Genomic DNA, 22,742 nt, shown 5'->3' with positions numbered 1-22,742 from the left:
CAGGTCTCACACTGCTCTCTCTCTCTCTGTGTGTGTGTATGTGTTTCTGTCTGTCTGTCTGTGTCTTTTGTGTGTGTGTGTGTGTGTGTGTCCCTACATTTGGGACAATAGATCCATGCTTGTCAGTAATGAAGTGTGTCCAGCTTTGAATTTTTTTTAAGTGTGTATTGTTTAGAGGAAAATTTCCAATTTCATACATAACAATTCCTCCTGTTTCTACATCTCTGCTCTGTGGGTATGTTTCTGCAAAGCTCATTACAACTCTCCAAACACTTTCATTAGAAATGAATAGTTCCTTCATGACCCAGTTTGTATAGCTTTGTTTTGTCATGGCGATAAAAAATGCATGAATATCATTAAGCTATTTTTGTTTATTTCGACTCCTCGGTATCATTGGATGAATATCAATGAGATATTTCTGTTTGTTTCCTATTTGAAAGAGGACCATGAATCATTAAGGGGCTCAGGACTCATCAGACAGTGCTCTGCCATCATGCCCTGCCTTTGCACATGTATAGACATATATAGAAGCCCGAGATTTTGAGATTTAAAGTCGTAATTATGAGATTTAAAGTCATAATTACGACTTTAAATTTCAAAATTACAACTTTATTTCTCATAATTAAGAGATTGAATCGAAATTTTGAGATTATTAACCCAGGAAGTGAACCCAAAAGGTCATGAGCTGTTGCTTGCTGTTCTGCCAGAGCCCTCTGGTTCTGCTCAGTTTAGCTAGTTGTAGTTTAGACATAAAACTGTAAGGCTACTGTTTGCACACTGTAGCCTACTGTAACAGTTTATTTCAGCAATGTCTTTAGAGGTATAATCAACAGGCATCATTACGACTTTAAATCTCAAAATTGTGACTTTATTTCTCATAATTAAGAGATTTCAATTCATAATTACGACTTTAAATAGGGTTACTGGGGTCGGGGGGGTATTGATATACAGTAAGCTATGTGGTTTGTGTGTGTGTGTGTGTAGTGTGTAGTATCAGTTCAATACGGAACACATCTTTTTCCTTTCAAATACGGGACGATTCCGTATTTTACGGAACGGTTGGCAACCCTAACTTTAAATCTCATAATTATGACTTTAAATCTCATAATTATGACCTTGAATCTCATAATTACGACTTTATATCTCATAATTACGACTTTATATCCTATAATTATGACTTTAAATCTCATAATTACGACTTTAAATCTCATAATTTTGACTTAAATCTCATAATTACGACTTTATATCTCATAATTATGACTTTAAATCTCAAAATTACGACTTTATATCTCATAATTATGACTTTAAATCTCATAATTACAACTTAAAATCTCATAATTTTGACTTAGTATCAGGCAGTTTTTTTTTCAAGTGGCGTAAACAGGATTCCATAGACATAGGATACAGGTTGTCAGTGTTGGAATGTAAAATAAAGGACATTTATTCTCACAATGTGGCTTTTGAGAAATTGTGAATTCAGAATTTGTCCAGCTCGCTATTAATAACCTTTTATGGAAATCTGTCATCAAAGCCGATGTATGATTTGGAGCAAGTATTGGAATCTGTGTAGATATGTGTCCTCTTAGAGTATCTCTGACCTTTTAATTGATGAGGGGAAAGCCTAATCCCTTTTCTGCATTGGTTTGCCAAATCACATTGCTGTAATATCAGCCCAAGCTGATACTGAAGATTGATAAGCTCTTAAATGTGAAGGCCATATTGTTTCCATCTCCATCAACCAAACTAACCCAGTGTTGAAAATTATCGTTTCAATAACGCAACACATTCCCCTAGCTCCTTGACCTGCTGCTGTGCAAATAATGGCCAATTTAAGGAAACACTAAATGGTCCATTGCAAGTAAATTTGCTGGTTGAGACGATTATCTTGTTTTAATTTTCTCCCTCATTTCTTTTGAATTCAGGAGCAGGTCATAAAACGATAGGAGATTACACTATAGAATATTCAGTATAATATTGTATTAACCAGAACTGATTAACACTGCCTCCTGATGCACTTTTAATCCTTTATAATTAAGCAAATTGAAAGTCAGTGTTATCTGTGTCACACAGTGTGATAGTCCACTTTTATACTGTAAATGAGGCTTCCCTCTGTGTTTTTTACAAATCGGAATATGGCTATGGCTTCTCTCCTATCACTGTGGGCCTGCAAGGTTTGTAATGTTGATTTCTATCTCAGCTGCTGTCGCTCCAGCACAGCTCAGTATCTTTCTTTCTTTAAGCGAAGACAACTTTATGCCCATCCCCTACGTTGCCGAACTGCTCGACAGATATTGGAAATGTCCTAAATCCTAAATTACTACATAGCCGATTTCTTTTTTTCTTTCTGAGGAAAAAAAGAGAGAGATCAGATTTCTCATCTTTTTATAGCCCAGTCTGAGGCGTTTCGGGAGGATGTGATGTAATCAGCCAGCTTTTTGGTTCTTATCGCCTCTGTTTGTCCAGGAGGACAGGTGAGGAAAAAGGACTGCAGGGACAAACTGACTGACAGGGGAAAGCTTTGACTTCGCATGGCATCTTCTTATCTACATGCGGCACATGTTTAGGGAGGGGGAAGGGGCGTTGTAGGGGGCATCTGTGAGTGGGTGTGCCAGGGATGCAGAGACGACGTGCTTGTTGAAGTGTACGTTTTTTTCTCCCCCTCCAATTCAGGCTTGGACAACATTCAGAGGATTTCATCTCAAGGACGTTATGAGATGCGGATCGACATGAAAGATGGACAGGAGTCTGTGTATGCCACCTACGATAAGTTTGTCCTCGGGGATGCCAGGAGCCTCTACAAACTGAGGATAGGGGAGTACAACGGCACGGCAGGTAACAAAGGCGGCATGGGCGGATTATGAACTTTGCGGGCCCCTGGGCCCAGATGTATTAAGGGCCCCCCACTTATTGTCGTATATGTGGGAGGGGGGGTTTGGGGGTCCTTTGTTTGATGTGATTTCCTGTATTCTGGTGCATTTTGGAGATGGCCAATACTAAATTCAATCAGATTCATAGCTTACATCCTGATTTGTTGATATTGAGGCAATGATTCCATGCAAAGGCTTGGGCTTCAGGGCCCCTGGGCCTGGGCCCAGTAGGCCCGTTCAGTAATCCATCCCTGAAAGGCGGTGCCAAGCTCATTAGCTTTTTGCATTACTGCTTGCGTGAGTGGTTGCGGTTACTACTTTGGTTACTACTGGGTTACTACTTGGTAACTACTTAGTGGTTATGGTTTCCCTACTTTGTTTTTTCAATGGCCATTTATTTATTTCCTGCTCTAAAAAGGTCAGATTCTAAAACGGTACGCTGCTCAGAAACCAAGCGGTATATTGTACCAATAATTAAATACTCATCAGATATGTGAGCAGGTGCCATGTAGCTTAAGGATTGCTTGATCAGCACTGCTGCTGTGTCACTCTTACCAGACCAGTCGTATGTAAATGATGTGATATTAAAGCCTGCTGACATTTCTAGCTCTAGTCTAATCAAACAGTCACTGTGAAAAGAGACTGAGTCTTAAAACACGGCCACTTGTCTCCTTGGTTACAGGCGACTCGCTCACCTACCACCAGGGCCGACCCTTCTCCACCAAGGACAGGGACAATGACATTGCCGTGACCAACTGTGCGCTCTCCTACAAAGGGGCCTGGTGGTACAAGAACTGCCACCGGGCCAACCTCAACGGCAAGTACGGGGAGTCCAGACACAGTCAGGTGAGCACAGCCCTCTTCCAAGCTGCTCCTCAGGGTGCACACACTGCACACAGCAGCTGTGAAAGTCTAACTGATAAGCCCATATGCAGAGAACAACAGGAAAGGGAAACCACAGCCAAGACAAGGAACCTCCTGCAAGAGTTGTGGGTTAGTCATGCAAGTCTGGCCGATTTATTGTGTCACGTCTATTCTCGAAAGTGATGTGGAAGTTCTGTATTAGTGGTGATGGATGTCCTTAAAGTTAGTACGCCTATGAATGTTAGTTTAAAACATTCAAAATGACCTGGAAATAGCTATAGAATGTGAATAAATAACCATTTTGGCGTAGGTGCGTTCCTTCCAAGTCAGCGTCATCTACATCTAGCTCCTTTAGCGCTCCACACCTGGAGAATGCCACTACCCCAGCTGTTGTGGTGCCTGCTCCAGTCCTAGTGAAGACTGAGCAGATTTGGCCAGACTGCACTGTGAGTTCAAGCGTGTCAGGGAAAGCTCTGTACGGTAAACCATAATGAAATATTGAGCGCATCTAATTGTGACACGATGAGATCTGCACTGTGTGGATGAATATGAATAAGTGACAGGGGCTCTTTCTCTCTCTCTCTCTCTCTCTCTCTCTCTCTGTCTTAGAATCAGATGATCTCTGTCTCTCTCTCTCTCACCCACTCACTCACTCACTCACTCACTCTGTCTCTCTCTCAGTCTGAACTGGGTTCAGCAAGTCAGTAGACTCTTACATCAGTGTCTGGGGAATAAACAGTATCTTGTCTTGTCTTAAGGGCATCCTAACAGAGAGTGTGTATTGACTGGTCACCCCAGAACACATATTCTGATAGATAAGATTACATTTGTAATCAATGTGACTTTACTGTTTCAATCCATTTCAGTACCTGAACAGTACCTGTACATACTGATAGATTACGACCAAACAAAAGCCTGACCCCTACTTCGGACCCTGTTGATTCCCTGTCTAATGGCATCTCTGTTTTTTGCAGGGCATTAACTGGTACCACTGGAAAGGACATGAGTTCTCCATCCCATTTGTGGAGATGAAGATGCGGCCATTTAACTACCGGAGCATAAGTGGAAAGCGCAGGCGGTCTACCCCTTTATAATCCCCCCGTAACCTCATCCTCTAACCCTCTCCTCTTGTTTTGCTGGTTGTCCCTATTTTTACACAGAATGGGAGAAGGATAGGTAAAGCTGTGTCATTTATTTACAAATGATCACAAAAAAGACAACACAGTCCATAGAAGAGCTATAGTTTTAAGGCTGTTTCTTTTATGTGAAGCAGGTAGTGCTACCTACCTTGGAGAGTTGAGGGCTGTAAAGATGTTACCCACACACATGCACATGCCCTCAAGAAAAATAAATCTATATATATAAAAGCAACATCACGAGCCAGAAGAATCAGAGAAGCTGTTATTTTTTTCCTGTTTGAGAAAAAAAAGACTTTAAAAAAAGAAACAAAAAAACATAATGCCCTTAAGATGCCTCTATTTTTATAACTGATATTGTAACTGAATACATGTGATCACTCCATGAAGCTTCACCTTCTTTAGTCAAATTAGTGACTATTGTTTGAGTGGAATGCTCTCTGACCAGCCATTGTAGATTTGCATTTAGTATGAACTGAAATCTACTTTGTAGCCCCGGGTTGGCTTTATTCTTATTTATAGCTATAGGTTTGTAATTACACAAAAATGTAAATACCTGAAGAGGTCACATGGCAAATCTATAAAGTCCTTTTATTGTGCAAGAAAAGAGTCCCTATATTTCAAGCCCATTTCTCTTTTGTTCCTCACAAGAGAGCCAAAGATGTGCGTAAGAGCATTACTAAAAAATACAAATGTATTATTCAGTTAATCAATTTATTGGCTAGAATTGCTAAAATGTAACAGATTTATTTATGTTATTTGAAGTAAATGCACCCATGAATGACCCTACCCAGCTAATTGTTAGAGAATTCCCATAAAATATTCATATTTACTTCGACCATCTACATTGCAATCCTAACCGCATAATAGTTATACGAGTCAGTAAGTTGTTGATTAAATTGTGTTTTTGTGCTTTTATTATTTCAGAAAGGTGCTTTGTTCCTGCTCTTTTGTTGTGGGTTTACTGAACATTACCTTAGATTTCAGTATGTAACTGACCACCAAGAAATCTGTCTAAAAAAAAAAACAATCCCTCTCATCTGCACCCATTTCAGTGTATTTTGAAAAACAGCGCTTATAGAGAGTAAGATGTTCCAACAACACCCAGTGCACCTTTGCATCCTGTCCATGCCTCTGCGTGGTTTAATGTTCTTATTCCTTTCCATTTGAAATTGTCAGTGACTCCATGTTCCTGTGTGTCCTCTAGACTATTAACATGTGCTATAAGTGCAGGGAAGAGCCCAGTCGGTCTTAGCGTCCATGGTAGATGCCAATAAACTTTGACACATCTCAAAACCTCCGCTCTAACCGCCCCCGACTTATGCAGCATGTCACACAAGGCGCTAAAACTGTTTAGCATGTCAAAAATATGATTAATGTCACCAGCGTGACCGAGGAAATGTGTCACGATAACGTCTCGAGAAAGAAGTGTTTGTTTTTCTTCTCTGGAACAAATTGACCAGATAGGAAGCGACACATGGCAGGCAGTGGCAGAGTGAACTCTGACAAGAGTGGCTGGCGATCCCTTGAACGAGTTCTTCTTTTAAAAGCTAGAGTAGGATGTGTATTTGCTCAGTAGATTGCCTTTGCCTCAATGTATTTTGTACAGGATATGAAAATTATGGCTTTATGGAGAATTGTAGATGGAAGACTGTAACAGATGCAATGTCCCTTTGTGCTTTCTGATAAGTGTTGTATTTTATGTTTACTCAAACAATGTGATTTTACCTCAAGAAGTATAACGTTTCAGCACATTTGACACCCATATGCCTACATTACCAATAACCACTTTATTTAAAATCTGAAGATATTTCATAATCTTCTAACAAACAGTGATGTAACCTAAACCATGTATGTATGTTTTGTTTAGTAATTCAGGCTTTCCTCCACGTCGCTGGAGAAGTCTTATTTCACCTCGCAATTCCTCTTTTCATTTCAGATTGTATTTTGTTGGTTTGTGTGTCTGCTTTCAACAAAATGCAAATGTGATTAAGCCCAGTTGCAAAGAGTAATGGATAACACCGAGAACTGGAAATGCAAGAGTGAGGCCCATAATTAACAGTAATGTATTCATGCATACAAAACATGAACAGTATCAAACGTAGACCCATTTTATGACATTACACTTCAACGCATAATCAGGTTTGAATGTTGTTGTTCTGCTTTCATTTGATGTGTGCAGATCTGCAGTATAAATGATTGATATTTCACCAGGTAGGATTATATTAGTTCTGTTTGAGAGTTATTTACATGTATAGAATTCAATGAAGAGCTCCCTACCTAACAACACACACACACACACACACTTACTGTCTCTCACCATAACTCCTGTTGGGTGGTGCTGGGGAGTGGCACTGATGGCCCCATATGCTACTTTGGTCCCCTTGTGTATTAGAATGGCACAGTTCACTGAGCCCCAGTTTACTAACAAACTCCCTCCTAATGAGGCCTGGAAGCGGCTGTGTGGTGTCTTCATCTGGCATTCCTCACAGTCACACACAGGCCACCCCTCAGAGGGACGACACTGGCCTGCGCTGTGCTCCGGTCAAACACTTAGGCCCCCGTCGATATGGGACCATATGAGACCGTCCCACACTGCCACTCTGTGTCGATTACATAAAGCCAATGCAGACTTGTTCAAATGAGTAGTCAGTAGCTGGACTCACACATGGCAGACAATGAGATAATCCATACTGCAACAATACATGCAATAAAAAAAAAAGTGTTAAGACGATGAGAACTTGGACGTGTAATGTTCCACAATGACTAAAAATAGTGATCCTCAACTCCCAGCCCCCCTCTGTTTCCCTTTCAAGATAGGCACACTACAGATTTTGCTCCATTATTTATTTGCTCAGCATATGGTAGAAGCATTTCCAAGCCTCCATGCTTGGCTGTCTTTCTCATCCTCTTAACCATTCACAAGTCAAACTTTATACAGTCTGAAATGTGTGTCAGGCAGATCACTTGGACAGCCCTGTGTCCCACATCCCCTTCTCTCATGTCCACTCTGTCCTAAACTTTTATTTTCTGTTCTCTTATTCTCGAAACGCTATATATAGATACACATGCCTACATGTCACAATTACAGACATTCACAGTTTAAAACAGAAAGTAACATGTTCTTCTTTTTTTTGCGGAATTTGATGAATGTTGAAATCCTTTACCTCTTTTACCTCCACGACTCTCAATATCCCCAGAGATATGAATATTGCATGCCATGAAGATGCTGACAATGTGGAAATGGGTTCGGGAGGCTCTTATGCTGTGACAGAGTTTCGTTGGATAACCTTGAATATTAATGCTATGGATCAGATTAGTTCTAGTTTGGCATAAACGTGCTGTATAGTTCCTTTTTTAATACATTTTCTACATATTAATAAAATCTTCCAAAACAATTTCCTTCTCTCCTTGTGTTCCATGTTTCCAGTAATCTTATGGGCATTTTGTATATGTCTCTCCTCTCTCTGTTTCTCCATTTGACACCCATGTTGTGGTGTTGCAGAGTTTTAAAATCATGGTGGACAGTAGTAACATTCATGAGAGCAGAGCCATATCAACACAGGAAATAAGCCCTTCTCTCCCACACCCTAAAACCTTATTTATAACCTTCATATATCTTCATCTCTCAATAAGTCTCTCTCTCTCCCTCTCTCTGTCCTTGATCTCCCAAATGAGTACTACAACACATTAGCAAGTAATCCAATGAGATATGAGTGTATGGAATGTTGTATGCATTTCAAATCATACTGTTAATTTCCATTTAGATGCACACGTTTTAATGTAATCTGCTATTGGGCTCATGATTCACTGTTCACACTAATGTTTTATTTGTATTTCTGTCATATCTCTTCAAACTTTGTTGTGTGAAATAACAAGCCAACTCACTGGACCAAAGGCTATTAAGCAATGCAGAAAGGATGTTTCAGAGCAAATTCTGCATCTGTCAACCCTAGCAAACCACTGTGCTATAGGTCAGACCTGAAGTGTTTGGGCTATTCAAAAACAAGATCCTCTTGTTTCAGTAATGCTAGACCCAGAAACACTTACTCTGACAAATAGTACAATGTCAACCCGAGTTCAAGGCTAAAGTTCTCACAGGGTCAGCCATGGAGTTTCACACACACACAAATAAACACACACCTTTGACCTTCCTGATCCTTGAACAAGCAGCGCACTGGTAGGCCAGTGCTTCCATTAAACCCTCATTACCTTCTTCACTCTCAGCGTCCTTCTTACAGCACGCTGAGCCGCAGATTAGCACCAGTGCAGAGATATTTATACACAAGTGGCCCGTGAGTATAACAAACACCACGCAGAGACTAGCTCTTAGTCGCTCAGAGCAACACACACACACACACACACACAGAGGTTATGATGGCCCTCTCTCCGACGGAAGCCCCTTCCCCTGTGTGGGCTGTCGGGATGAGCTTGATCTAAGGCGGCGAGGCACACCATCAGTCCCACCCCCACGCCTCAAACACTCATACACAACTTCCAACCCCGATTCCAAATCTTTACAAGCCACTGGGCACTCAGAGCTAATCAACCCTGACAAGTGAATGGGAGGCTACACGGCCGCCAGTGGGAGGACTGGCTAGGGGGAGCGCAAAAATCAGAGATTCCACAGAAAACAGCAGGAGAGAAGGAAGCGACAGCACATAGACCAGACAGATAAAGAAGAGGAGGAACTATTGCAATATTTGTTTACAGGAGACAACGAGCACGCAGGGTCACTTGGTCAATCAGCTGTGCACCACCCCATGAAGTTGCTGGCAATTTGAGGTAAGACTTCACTTGATCTGCATGCTCTCTGTATCACTCAGAGCAATGATTTGTATTTGATACACATGTTTTCAGATTGAATATATGTGAAAATGCATGTCACCAATGTCACAAATAACATAGCCTACTTAACTGTGATGCAATAAAGCTTCTGTGGCATGTCAAATTTACAGATTTAGCACATTGTCAAAGATGGTAATCTCAATCTCAGTGTTGAAAATGTTTTAAACCCATTCCAACAAATTCAAAAATGATTAATGATTTTGCTAAAAGGAAATAGCCAAATCTCATTAGCCATATTTTTTAAGGCACATGTATTTCAGATGAAATCTGAAGCTTATCAAGTAAAGTAAATAATTCCAGGAACAAGCTGGCAGTGGCATTTTAGCTCCCTGTCACAATCCCAACATAAGCATGTTATAGTGTCAAGACAACTTCCACACTCTGTCATTTGTTCTCACAACAAATGTTTCTCTGAGATAAATGTGTCATGTCTCCATTGCTATGATAGATCTACTATTCTGTACCACCAGACATTTTTTTTTTCATGTGGCGCTATCTGCTCGGCCATGTATTGTGAGGACTGTCCTAATTTACCAAAAAATGTGACCCTGTCTTATCACTTGACTGACTGTCATGACGCAAACTATACAGTAGCACCTGCCATTACATGTTTATGACTTGGTTGTGCCAATTTCATGAAAGAATTGTCAAATAAATTGTCACTTATCTGTGTGACTGTAAGGACAATTATTTTGTTGTGAATGCTGTGGATAGCGTAATATGGGGATCTTCTTAAGCAGAGACTAGAGGCCCCACTGGATTGTGTGTCCCACACAGACACATAAAAGACCAGACCATCGCCTGTATACACATTCAAGTTATTTCAGCAGGTATGGAGTCAAGTGGAGTGATAACTGGAATGGAGTCATAACACATAAACTTGACTCTACATAAAGTACATCAAAGCTTGACTCTACATAAAGTATGTCAAAGCAACAATGAGTGATAATCTTTTCCCACAACAGTATGACTACTTTTCCAGCTTCCAACTGACATTTTTACGAAGCTATATGCACAAGACAGACACACACACACCTCACAATGAATAATATGACTTCAAAGCAATACCACATCTATGCATAGAATTAGCATTTGCGACTAGAGATGTAAGATTGATGCTATTTTAAAGATTCTGTTCACATGAGGCCTTTTAGAAGCTGCCTTTTAGTGCCCCCGCATGTACTGCTGCCACTGCACATCAAACCCACTTTCTTGACGTCCCTGCTCTGGTTCCGTGCCTATGTAAACCGTGCTTGAATGGCCGCGTTGCATTTGGCACAATGAGGAATGTGTCTTTGTAGGGCGCAGTGCGGGTCATCTCAGGAGAATAGGAATGCGGCCCGGTGGCACTGCCTGGAGGCCCGCGGCCCTGTGAAAGCACTGCTTCTTTTCAGTCCTCTCAGCCGTGCTGTGCTATATAGCTACTCGCAGGCATTACAGCACGCAGCCTCTCAGCCGTGCTGTGCTATATAGCTACTCGCAGGCATTGCAGCACGCAGCCTCTCAGCCGTGTGGTGCTATATAGCTGCTCGCAGGCATTGCAGCACGCAGCCTCTCAGCTACTGTGTTTGGGCACGCTGGCTGCGTGTGCTTTTGTTCCTTTCTGTCCTGTCTGTGGCACACAGTCTATCATCTGCTAAAGTGTCTCTTAAGGCTACAGACCTCGTTGTTGAAATAAGTCATGTTACTCGAGGTCTGGGAGGCCTTTTCTTTACAGGGACTTATTATCTTTGGCTCTCTGGCTCTCACTGGAAGGGATCCAACGCATCTTACTGTCCATATGGAAACCTCTCTCTCTCGCTCTCTTTCTCTCTCTCTCTCTGCATAGTTTTATGGCCCTATCACCAGGGAAATGAATTAGTGCACAGGCTATTCCCTGATAATGGTTTATGTAGCACAATGCAAGTGTTGAATATTGTAAGTAAAGCAACAAAGCTGTAAAGCCATGTATGAGTGGCGACAGATGGATTGGTGTTCTGTTTTGGCATGTTCGCAAAACAGGCAGTAAGATTAAATGTACCAAATCAATCTGGAAAGTTATGGACATAACAAAACAGCATCTGAGCAACTGTCCTAGTAATGAAGTTATGTTCCTGCAGTCTCTATACTGCCCATATGTTCATACTGTTCCATACTGTTTCTTGCACTCAGGAGTGAATATTTCCTGACTATGAATGTGCTGTCTTGTGAGAGATTTTTCTACATATATGGCTTGGCTATAATGGGAAAATCTACAGCCAGCTACCAAAATGAGAAATGTTAAGTGTTAATACTTTTCACAAATGGCATATGAGCACTGTCTCATTCTCCTTTGAGAAGTGCATGGGCCAATAGTTAAATGATTGCGATTTTTGAAAATCACTAACTCATGAAGGGCAAGTACCTGTCACGATTAATTAATGCCTGCGACTAGTGACTGGGCCTTGAAATATGAGTGCCAGCATGAATAATTGAGAACAGAAATAAAGTTAGTGAGGCTTCTCAAATGAAGAATTAAAAAAGTGTCCCATCCCACCACATTGGCCACGTGAGGCAATCCAAACAGAGCATGAGACCGGTTTCTTATAAATGCACCGAGCAGGAAATGTCTCGCCTGCATCGGTGCTTCTTTCCTGAAGCTCAGACTGTCATGATCACACTTACGGTGCATGTTTAGCTGCTCACTATATACACCATTCTCCTCATGCTCCTTTTGCTGAAGTCAGCATTACATTTGGACAGAGTGTATGTGAGGGAAGAGACTCTTTTAAGAAACAGGAAGCTTGTGGTGTGAGAATGTAATGATTTCAATAGAGGAGCACAACACTTTCCTTTCTGTATTGCTGCAAGCAAATTTCCCCTGTCTCAGTTCAAGTAAGGTAATAATACTGTATGTCAGTGTTTCTTAACTGGTGGGTCGGGACCCAAAAGTGGGTCGCGGAACCGTTCTGGCTTGGTCGTGGAGCTTGTGGATTAAAAAAAAAAAGCAATTTTAAGTGCAACTTTATCAGATCTAATATTTGACCTTTATTTGTATATCAGTCGTTGCCATGGACATAGACTATGTTAATGTGACAGGTCATGTTAGACATCAGTTTAGTGGTATACGCAAGTAGGCTATGGATTCATTTAAATTGAGGACAAAATGGGACAGAAAACCCACTGTGTGGTGTGCAATGAATTGCTGGCACATGAGAGCATGAAACCATCAAAACCAAAATGCCACATGGAAACAAAGCACCCCGGTCAAAGACAAACCTGTCGAGTACTTTGAAAGGTTACATCAGGAGTTGAAGACTTCACAAATGTAATGCCAAACATTAGCATGTTCCAAACAAGTAGACCTGCAGGTAGGCCTACTGCGCGTGTCTTACCCTGTAGTTCACCGTATCTGTTGGTTTGAACACTAAACAAATAAATGGGCCGCGACTAAATGAACATCGGAAACTGTGGGTCCCAAAGCCAGACCAGTTAAGAACCACTGCTGTACGTCATTATTTATTTTTTTGGACCTACTACATGATGGAGACACACTAGTAGTACTTACTTTGGGACTATGTCAAAGCTTAATCTTATTGATAGCACTTGACTGGTGTGTAAAGTCAATTTGACAACAAGTTGACAAATGCACCACATCAACATGAATCAGCCAGTTAGTATGAATTGCTATGAATGTATAGTTAGGTTATAGCTGTACTTTAGTTTTAATAACCTTAACCTTATTAATCTTAACTTAACTTTAGTAATCTTAAAGGTAAATGTTAACTATTTTCACATCTCATTACCAGAAACTATAGTGAAGCCTACTTACGAAGGCTTTATTAAGATCAGCTACTGAAGATTGCAGTGTTGGTGGATGTTGGAGGACAGATTACAAAATCACAAAGAATCCCATGAAGCACTTTAGACAGGGTTTAAACAATACCCCCACACTTAAAGCAACACCCAGTACACCCTATCATTATCAGTACATTTTAAATGTTGTAATACCCATTTATGCAAATGTTGGATAATGTGAAATGACATTTGGAAATCTGTATTTTCCACCACTTGAAACATTTGAAGAGATCGAGCAAGCCACAAATGAAAGTGCGTTGTACAAAAGTTTGAGCCAAAGTAAGTAAAAGCTTTCTATTTATGTCCTGGTTTATTATAAAAACTAACTAGAAATAGGGTTGGGGCACCTCCATATAGGGCAGAACCTCTGCCATGCACACACACACACACACACACACACACCTACACACACACACACACACACAGAGCCCTGTCTTGAGTCCCTCCTTGTTTTCCTAGCACTGAGCTGATACATTTTATTACAGTGACTCACTGCCTCCTTTGCTTTTGCGACTGGTTAGCAACGAGAGGTCTGCACTATATTTGGCCGTAGCTTTCACACACAGCCACCCGATCAACTTTTCACTAAGAGTCGGACAGACACACACACACACACACACACACACACACATACACACACACACACACACACACACACACACACACACACTGGCACAGGTCCTAAATGAGCTTTTACACAGAATGATTGCTAACAGAAAAGCAATTCTCAATTTAGACTAAAGTTGTTTGGAAAGGAAGAATTTAAAAAAAAAATCATCTGAAAGGTACATATATCTTTCCAGAAAGACAAAACTGGTTGTATAGTGCCTTTTCATAGGAAAAAATGTGATGGCCCAGGTATCAGCACTGAGACTTGTTCTGCGTGAACAAAAGACCAATCGCTTTGACCAAGGACAAGGACAGCTACAGTAGCAAAGACAGACCCATTCACATATCAAGTAAACATGATCATATTGAAGAGAAGAGCGCCAGAAAAGTAACCACACACATACACATAGTCTGTTGGTGACTGAAGGGCTGACATTGAATTTGATGCCATTTTTTCCTTTGGACAAAAGCTTGCTCATCACGCCGTCTTTCACTGCGTCTTTCATCGCTACTGCTAAATACTCCGACAACTCATATAGTTCCTCCAGTGTAAAAGGCAACATGCAACAAAGTGCCATGCCTGAAAGAAAGGCCACTTTTGGTTGATTTTCAAGTGAAGAAGCTTTCAAATAAGAATTTCACTGTAATTGGTACACTACCTTTTACAATGACAATGTATAGCTCACATGATACACATAACCTAAGGGTTCCTGTATAGGGTTGTCACGGTGATGTAATTTTGTGGTAATATCTGATGGTGAGGGGTGATCTGTGAAACATACTAAGCAGCAGCTCTGAGAGAAATCTGAAGGGTGTGATCATGAGCGTCCAACCTTTCATTTCTGCATCTGCACACTTCCTGTGAGAGTGGGAGGATGTTGTAGAGAACCCAGCACAAAGTCACAGGACTCTCATACTCATCAACTACAATCCAGTCGATAAACTGCAGCTGGGATGCCGTTTAGAAATTAACCTCAAATAGTTAAAAATAAGTGGACTTCTGATTTGAAAACCACACATACAGCACAGTATGTCCACTGATACTGCTGTAATCTCACAGTTTAAATCTCACAAACAGCAGGCCTCACCCACAGCATTACTCACATTGCCTATCAAGACTAAAATCAGTGAGTCTATGTCAAAGGGGGAAATTCACAGTGGCTGCTTTTCTGGTGTTTGCATAAGATATTCACCAAGACTCATGGACCAAGTTGCTTTATGTAAAGTGTTGAATATACCATCATTTATAAGCCAGGGCCACCAAAAACACCAACAAGTCTGAAACTAAGGTTGGCTTTACCACTTTTACCAAGCATCTGTACCACTCTCTTTCTGACCTTTATGGAATCTAATCATATTATTGTAGAGGGATGTTGTACACCCTCAACCATGTTGTTCACAACACACGCAGACACACACACACACACACACACACACACACACACACACACACACACACACACACACACACACACACACATCATGCACAGACACATTCACAGAAGCACACTCATACATTTCCGTCAGCCCCACACCCAAACCCTGCCCCCCTTGCTTGTGACATCACTGGGAAGTTGTGTTTATAAAGTAACCACAAGAATGCAGCGTGCTTGGCTCAGCGGTGCGCGGGGCAGACGGAGGGCTCTTTTAGTCAGCATGGTCACAGAGGAGGGACAGGGAGACCGACCCAGGGACTAACTCACCGCTCAGGTGAAAACGGTGGACACATTACCAGCACTGACAGAGGATATAGACAGAATGACACGTTGGAGCGAACTAAACACAGACAAGCTGTAAGCAACTTTCTGAAACCTGTTAAAGAAGATTGGGAAGGTAAATGATAACATTTGAAATGATACGCTGCAGGTGTAGTTCTTACCATTACATAGACTGTTGAATATGAACATGAGCTGTTGTGAGAGAAATAGTTGCTGTTGTTGTTGGAGGTGATGTTTGTGTGTGTGTGTGTGTGTGTGTGTGTGTGTGTGTGTGTGTGTGTGTGTGAGTGTGAGTGTGTGTGTGTGTGTGTGTGTGTGTGTGTGTGTGTGTGTGTGTGTGTGTGTGTGTGTGTGTGTGTTTTTGTGTGTGTGTGTGTGTGTATGCTTGGCTGATATTGAGCTGTAGTGACATTTGTCAGTATCTGTTGACTGTCAACAAAGGGATTAATGAATACCAGAACTGAATTCAGATTCAGATCATTCTTGAGCACAAATACTCCATTTTAAGTGGAACCCCCTACCAGCATGCATTACTGTAATTAGAAGAATACAAGACACGGGACATTAACTCGAGATAACTCGTGTTTACAAGCAGGGGTAAAGGTTTAAGTAAATGTGGTAATATTTCAAACAATCTGAAGGTTATGGATCAGTTTTTTTTTTCTTCTTTTTCTTCAGTTAAGCTCAAGATTTCTTGTAACCGTAAAACTTCAAAAGGTCAGACAATACCCTCTCTTGTATAATGAGAAGATCATTAGAGGTCAGTTTAAAATCCACCAGGCCAAACGACAAATCAGTATATATTCTGAAAGTATATACCTTGTACTTACTGTACTATACTTTAGTCTTAAAAGTACTCTTAAATGAACTTTTTAGTGAAAACAGCTTGTTACTGAGTAACAGTTTCATCAAACATCTATTTTGACGCGTCCATAAGTCTTGTAATGTGTAGTTGAGGTTCTTTAAATAGCAGTATTTGACTGATGCCATCACAGAACAGTTCGGCCTCATCCTGGCTTTGTCTGAAGCCAAGAGAGTCTTCCTGTTTACTGCTTCACTCTCACCCTCTTTGCAAACTCTGCAAGAGCAGAAATGAGAGTGAAAAAAAAAAAAAACGTCCTCGATATACTGATAAATCAATAGTACTACACTAACACAAGAAGAGAAATGATTGTCTTTGGTAACAATTGCTGCTGGAAACTCAAAGCAAGGAAACTCCCAGAGGAAAACTGTGAAAGCTGTCTCAAAAGATTAAATGAAACCATATAACCACATCAATTTGCTCTCTTCTACAGCTGAGTGAGAAAATGTGTTCTCTGCCTGAACTTTTTTTTGTTCCTGTTTCTGTCAGACACAAGACACCTGCCCAAAGCAGCACATTTATTATTTACATTTAATTAAGTTGACATACAGCTTAAAGTCCAGCTCCATCCCACCTTATTTCAAACAATACACACACACACAAGTCACTCTTATGGAGGATACCATGGGTGTGTGTTTGAACTCGTTGCAGTCGTGAGTGGTACTGTAGGTGTGGGCATTAACAGCGTTAACATTAACAGAATCAGCTATAATGGAGTAGTCTCATTCTCAACATTCTCAGGCTGAGCTCAACAAATGTGATGTGTTGTAAGCGTCAGAGAGCACGTCGTCGTGGCTGCGAGACTCTTCCTGTTAGGTGATGAAGGAGAGGAAGTGCGGTTGATTGTGGCCAAAGCAATTTCACACATGGACTGAAAGGTCAAGGCAGAATACAAGCGTCGATCCCACAGTTACAGATTATATGCCATTACCATGCCTGGGAAGAAATCAGCACTACATGATGATGACTACAGCAAATTTCCTTGTCTGGTCTTCCTCTTCGTTCATTCAGTGCATATCAGCCCATGCAGAGGCTTGGTCTACTAGTGTAAAATGAACAACCGTAAATGTACATTGATACATTGCTGTATCAAGGTTTTTTGTTCCTACAAGAGCTTGATTATACAAATCCTTAACATTTCCCCCCACAGTCCGCTAAATTTAACCTGTTTGTGTAATGAGATATAGCAGACATTCTCAAAAGCCAAACTCCCACCCTTCTGTAGGTATTTTTAAGTCGATGAGATGCAATGCTCCAAGTCATTGGAGATAAAAACAGATGAACATTTAACCGAGGTCAGGCCAAGTGGATGCCGCATGGTGATTTGGGGCATGTAGTCCTGACTATTATCATGTGTTTTGAGATGATTGTGATATTAGTCTTGACTGATGGGACTCCCTCAGTAGAGCCCATGAGCAGAACAAGGCTTACACTTTCAAGAATTAATGAGCACAAGCCTAAATAAGCCACTTAAAAAGATTGACAGATACATATGCTGACTGTAGTTCACTGAACTCATATCTCTTGAAAAAACTTGCTTCTCACCCTTCTTTCTCTTCTCTCCTTCTCCTCTTCTGTCATTCTCCCACAGAAATGCCCTCATTCCATCACGTCTGCGTGACTCAGATCGGACAGGATTAAAATAGAGCTGGATTCTCCAGAGAGTGCGAGAGCGCGAGCAAAGAGAAGCGAGAGAACGAGTGAGTGACGGCGAGAGTTGGAATCCGCGCCTCGTAAAACAGACCTGTCTTGACCTGCAGGCCTTGCTGACCCCACACACACACACACACACACACATACACACACACACAAGATCGGAATCGGGTTGAGGCAACCACATGATTTCAAAGAAGCACATTCCATAAGCCATGCTTTGGTCTGCAGCCCTGGAGACGGGGTCCCTGGAGGGTCAAGGAAGGCACTTTTCCTGGGATTGAAAGCATAATTGTGTGCATCAGATCTACCAACCCAGCGACCCCACACCCATCCCCTTGTGCGCCCAGTTTCCCTTAGTACCCTTCTTCCTGCCTTGCACAGAGAGAGAGAGAGAGAGAGAGAGAGAGAGAGAGAGAGAGAGAGAGAGAGAGAGAGAGAGAGAGAGAGAGGGAGATTTCCCCTCAGATGGGATGCTCAGCCACATCAGAGGAGTTAACCCAATCCAGAGGCCGACGCAAGCCTGAGAGCAGCATCGGACTGAGATCAAGTGGCCTGAACTAAGATTATTTCTCTCTGATGGGAAAGTCACCCCCGTCCCCACTCACACCCGCACTCACAGTCGGCCGCTTCCCCCTTCACAGGATTTAATCAGATTTCCTGCCACTTTCTCCTCTGTCCAGCTGCGCTTGGTGCCTGGAGAAAAACAGACAGACCCGGCGTCTGTGCCGCCCGCATCCGTACATGATCCGACAGGAGGCTTGAGAGGGGGAAGGGCAGGGCAGACAGGGGAGAGGGAGCGTCTGAGCTCGAGCCGCCATGCAGGAGGAGATTCTGGGCTTTTTCTCGGACCTGTGGAACACGGCCACCAGCAAGCACGACCAGGGCATCTACAACACGGTGTGCCTGGTGGTGCTGCTGGCCCTGCCGCTGGTGGTGTTGGCCACCGCGCTGGTGGTGTGCTGCCACTGCTGCTGCTGCCGCCACGACCGATGCTGCGGCTGTTGCTGCGGCAGCGGCGGCGAAGATGGCGCGGGCGGACACAGGGCGGAGAAGCAACGGAAGAAGAATGGCAAGCCGAAAAACGAGGACTTGTGGATTTCGGTCAAATCTGGACCTATGACTCCCGACGTGGTGGGATTGAGTATGGTGTAGACTAGAGGACACCACCCTCTACGTACAAACTCAGGTCTGAGATGGATGACTGGTCACATTTCTTTCTCTTTTTTACTTTTTCACTCTTTCTTTTGGTAAAAGGTACAAATCATGGTACTGCGTGAAACTGTAGATTGACGGATTGGACAATGAATGTGCCTGACAGAAGAACCCTTCACCATGTTTGTGTGTGTGTGTGTGTTTGAGAGAGAAAAAGAGTTTGTGTGTGTGTGTGTGTGTGTGTGTGTGTGTGTGTGTTTGAGAGAGAAAGAGTTTGTGTATGCTGTATTGTAAAGTAAAAACTGTATTGTTGGGTGCAATTTGTGACCAATTTGCAACATCTTGCTTTTAACGGACATCTGACAGGATATCTCAAACTCTTCCCATAAGAGGCGGAGTGATATGAAAGACGTTAATCAACCCATTGCCATTGACAGCGGTGATATGCAAAAAGAAGGGATAATAGAATGCCGGGATATTGTATTGAAAAAATAAGTCCCTACAGGGCAAACCGGACCCTGACGCTCACCAGCAGAGGGGTCTTGTTTCACGGCTACTTGCCAAAATGAAGGGACTTATTTTCCCAGTAGTTCACCACACAATGACCGGGCAACGTTCTATACATTATCCCGCTAACGGACATTTATTATAAAGGCTACTTGCCAAAACGATAAAAAATAAACTCCACGATATGTCTCTTTACACTTATTTGTTACCGCTTTCGTCAGAAGCTTATTTGTTTTGGCTTTGGCTGAGAAACAAATAGTTTGCAACACATGCTGAACTTGAATCAAACATTCTTTAGAACACAGCTGATCAACCGTCTGCTTTCACTTTTTATTGAAGTTCCAATGCAAGAAGTGACCGGACTACTTGCGAAGTGATTTGAAAAACTTAAATCAGCAGCACAAAACCTGTTGCCATTGACAGCGGTAATTATATGTTTGCAGCAGTAATTACATGAAAATATTTTACCGTCGAACGTTGGGAAATCCCATTCAAGTCAATGGAGCGTTCTACTAGCACTGTGAAGAGCCGTATAATAAATAGATTTAACATAGGCCCGAACGTTGGGAAGGCCCATTCATGTGAATGGAACTTTCTGTAGCACTCTGAAGAGCCATGTAATAAGATTGCACAACATATTTAGTATGGGTGGGTAAAATGTCATTTGAAATAGATGCAAATTATTATTTATTTCACAAGGAATCATTGCAACAAGAATATATTATGATAAGGAAATAGAGTCCTGCTAGTTTTCATTTTAACACAAAGTAGCTGTACTACTCTACTTTCTTCATACTAGGTGACTGAAGGACAGTGCTTTTGACCATCAAGAGGACATTTGTTTTTTTCTAGGGGAATGTGTTTAAGGGGAGTGTGTTTTTCATTTTACACTTTTGCTTGGGAGAGGAGATGTTAGAGATCTGTGTGTGTGTGTGTGTGTGTGTGTGCGCGCCCCTCCCAATATCACCATCTGCAATGGCACTGCTTTGAACACACACCAATTATGCACAACACATTTTGTCCTAGGTGTCTTCATCCAGTGTAAACATGCTGAACAATATACTGACTGTGTGCTTTGGCCAAAACTAGCTGCTGCATGAAGATCTTTTTGTCTGTTGCAATATCTTTTCTGAAAGGCAGTACAAAATAAAAAGTATTTTTTTCTGATGTTTATGCCTCTTGGGGAAATGTAATTACACAAAGCCAAATGTGATTGAAACAAGACCAAACCTTTCCAAAGGTCCCAGAGTATGTGTCTATCATTTTTAGAAGAACTACATCTGCCCTGACAGTGCACCTCTTTTCATTTCCATTTCCTCGCCTTATTTATTTTCTTCTGAAGTCTGTTTTGCCTTCTTATGCAGTGGGTCCTGCCAAATTTAATTCATTTACGTACCTGCCGTGCGTACAATATCTTATCCTACCGGGGTATACACTGACAAAAGCAGATTGTGTGTGTGTGTGTGTGTGTCTGTGTGTTATTTTTGCTGCAGCCACTCCCTGTGTGAGAGAGGCCATCATCCCGGTGCAGGCCCAGGCTTAGCCATCCAGGGGAATGCTGAGTGATCACAGGGGAAAATATGCCTGGGCAGCCAGCCGGCCTCTTTGCGAGGTTGGCCAGCCCGGTGACGTGACGTGACGTGATGCATGGGTCTGGCCCGGTCCTGCCCCTCCCCTCCCTCCCCCCAAAAACCGTGGAGACAAACGGCCCTTGTTCCCGCTGACGTGCTGGACAGACCGACTGACCGGGGCTCGGGAGATGGGGCGGGGAGAGGACACGCAACAGACCCCTTTCAAAAGCAATGCTTCGGCCCGTGGCTAACGAGCGCTGACTCACCCAGTTAGGTGAAAGCCGCACTGGTAGCTCTGGTACAGGGCAGTCCGCTGGCAGTGGTTCAGACAGGCCCTCCCGCACCACAGAACCCATCCGCTGTCCATTTCTCTAATGAAGTTCTCTGGCTGTGTTCCTGCCATCCTCCTCTATGTCGTGCCTCTGGCCCAGACTCTTCATGTCGCCACCAGCCCTGAGATTCTGTCTCTCTACTTTCTGCTCTCTACTTCTTCTCTCATTCTCACTAATTTGTTTTCCATTCCAGCCTCTTGCCAGAATGCACTATGTTGTGCGCCCCCCCCCTCCCCTAGCCATCCCTGTACTCGCTTTGTATCATTTTTTCATGTTTCCTTTTTTTTTGCCCCCAGCCTTTTCCCATTCTCTCTTTCACACTCTACCTTTTCATTTCCACTGGTGTCTTTTCAGATGATTTTTTCATCTCATCTGATTTGTCAGGGTAAAGCAATTTCACCCTTCACCCTTTAACCATACCGATATATCAATTACACTCTCCCGTACTCATGGGCTAGCATCCCAACTAAGGGCTCTGTTCAGGGCAGTTTCATCAAGGTTTGGAAATCAGTGTTCCTACTCTAAGTCAATGGAAATCAGCAGTGTACACAGACAGATATTTATCTAGATATGCTACCTTGACTGAGTTTCGCTTGGGTAAAATGTCAAATTATCGCAATTTTAGTAATTTAAGTAATTAGCATATATTTGTGCATTTTGTGAGTTGTTTTATGTCCTAATGTGCCCAATTAAACAATCAAGGCTAAAACCACACATTAAAAGTATGCCAACACATTAACTTGCCAGGTGTTGCTCCTTACACTGTATGAGGGGGTCACACATTAGATTCTCTGAGACGCCATA

General features: G+C 42.2%; 2 protein-coding genes across 6 annotated transcripts in view; both read left to right on the top strand.

The window, feature by feature from the left end:
- Positions 1 to 7,660, top strand: part of tnr (tenascin R (restrictin, janusin)) — a 115,530-nt gene extending 107,870 nt beyond the window's left edge. For all 4 annotated transcript variants that reach the window (XM_048248107.1, XM_048248113.1, XM_048248120.1 and 1 more), the window contains 3 exons: positions 2,671 to 2,832; positions 3,550 to 3,713; positions 4,706 to 7,660. In XM_048248107.1, the coding sequence (XP_048104064.1) occupies positions 2,671 to 2,832; positions 3,550 to 3,713; positions 4,706 to 4,825 (446 nt within the window). In that variant the 3' untranslated portion in view covers positions 4,826 to 7,660. The remainder of the gene's footprint in view (positions 1 to 2,670; positions 2,833 to 3,549; positions 3,714 to 4,705) is intronic.
- Positions 7,661 to 9,433: 1,773 nt separating this feature from the next.
- On the top strand, positions 9,434 to 19,851 carry LOC125297688 (uncharacterized protein KIAA0040). 2 transcript variants are annotated; one of them, XM_048248140.1, is made up of 2 exons: positions 9,434 to 9,652; positions 18,312 to 19,851. In XM_048248140.1, the coding sequence occupies exon 2, from the start codon at positions 19,193 to 19,195 to the stop codon at positions 19,526 to 19,528; it is 336 nt and encodes a 111-aa protein (XP_048104097.1). In that variant the 5' UTR covers positions 9,434 to 9,652; positions 18,312 to 19,192; the 3' UTR covers positions 19,529 to 19,851. The 2 variants fall into 2 exon arrangements, with proteins under 2 accessions (XP_048104097.1, XP_048104088.1); XM_048248131.1 differs by lacking the exon at positions 9,434 to 9,652 and adding an exon at positions 15,763 to 15,973.
- Positions 19,852 to 22,742: the final 2,891 nt, after the last annotated feature.

This window comes from Alosa alosa, chromosome 1 (assembly GCF_017589495.1).
Source record: "Alosa alosa isolate M-15738 ecotype Scorff River chromosome 1, AALO_Geno_1.1, whole genome shotgun sequence".
Classification (NCBI taxonomy): domain Eukaryota; kingdom Metazoa; phylum Chordata; class Actinopteri; order Clupeiformes; family Clupeidae; genus Alosa; species Alosa alosa.
This window is presented reverse-complemented; position numbering and strand designations above follow the sequence as displayed.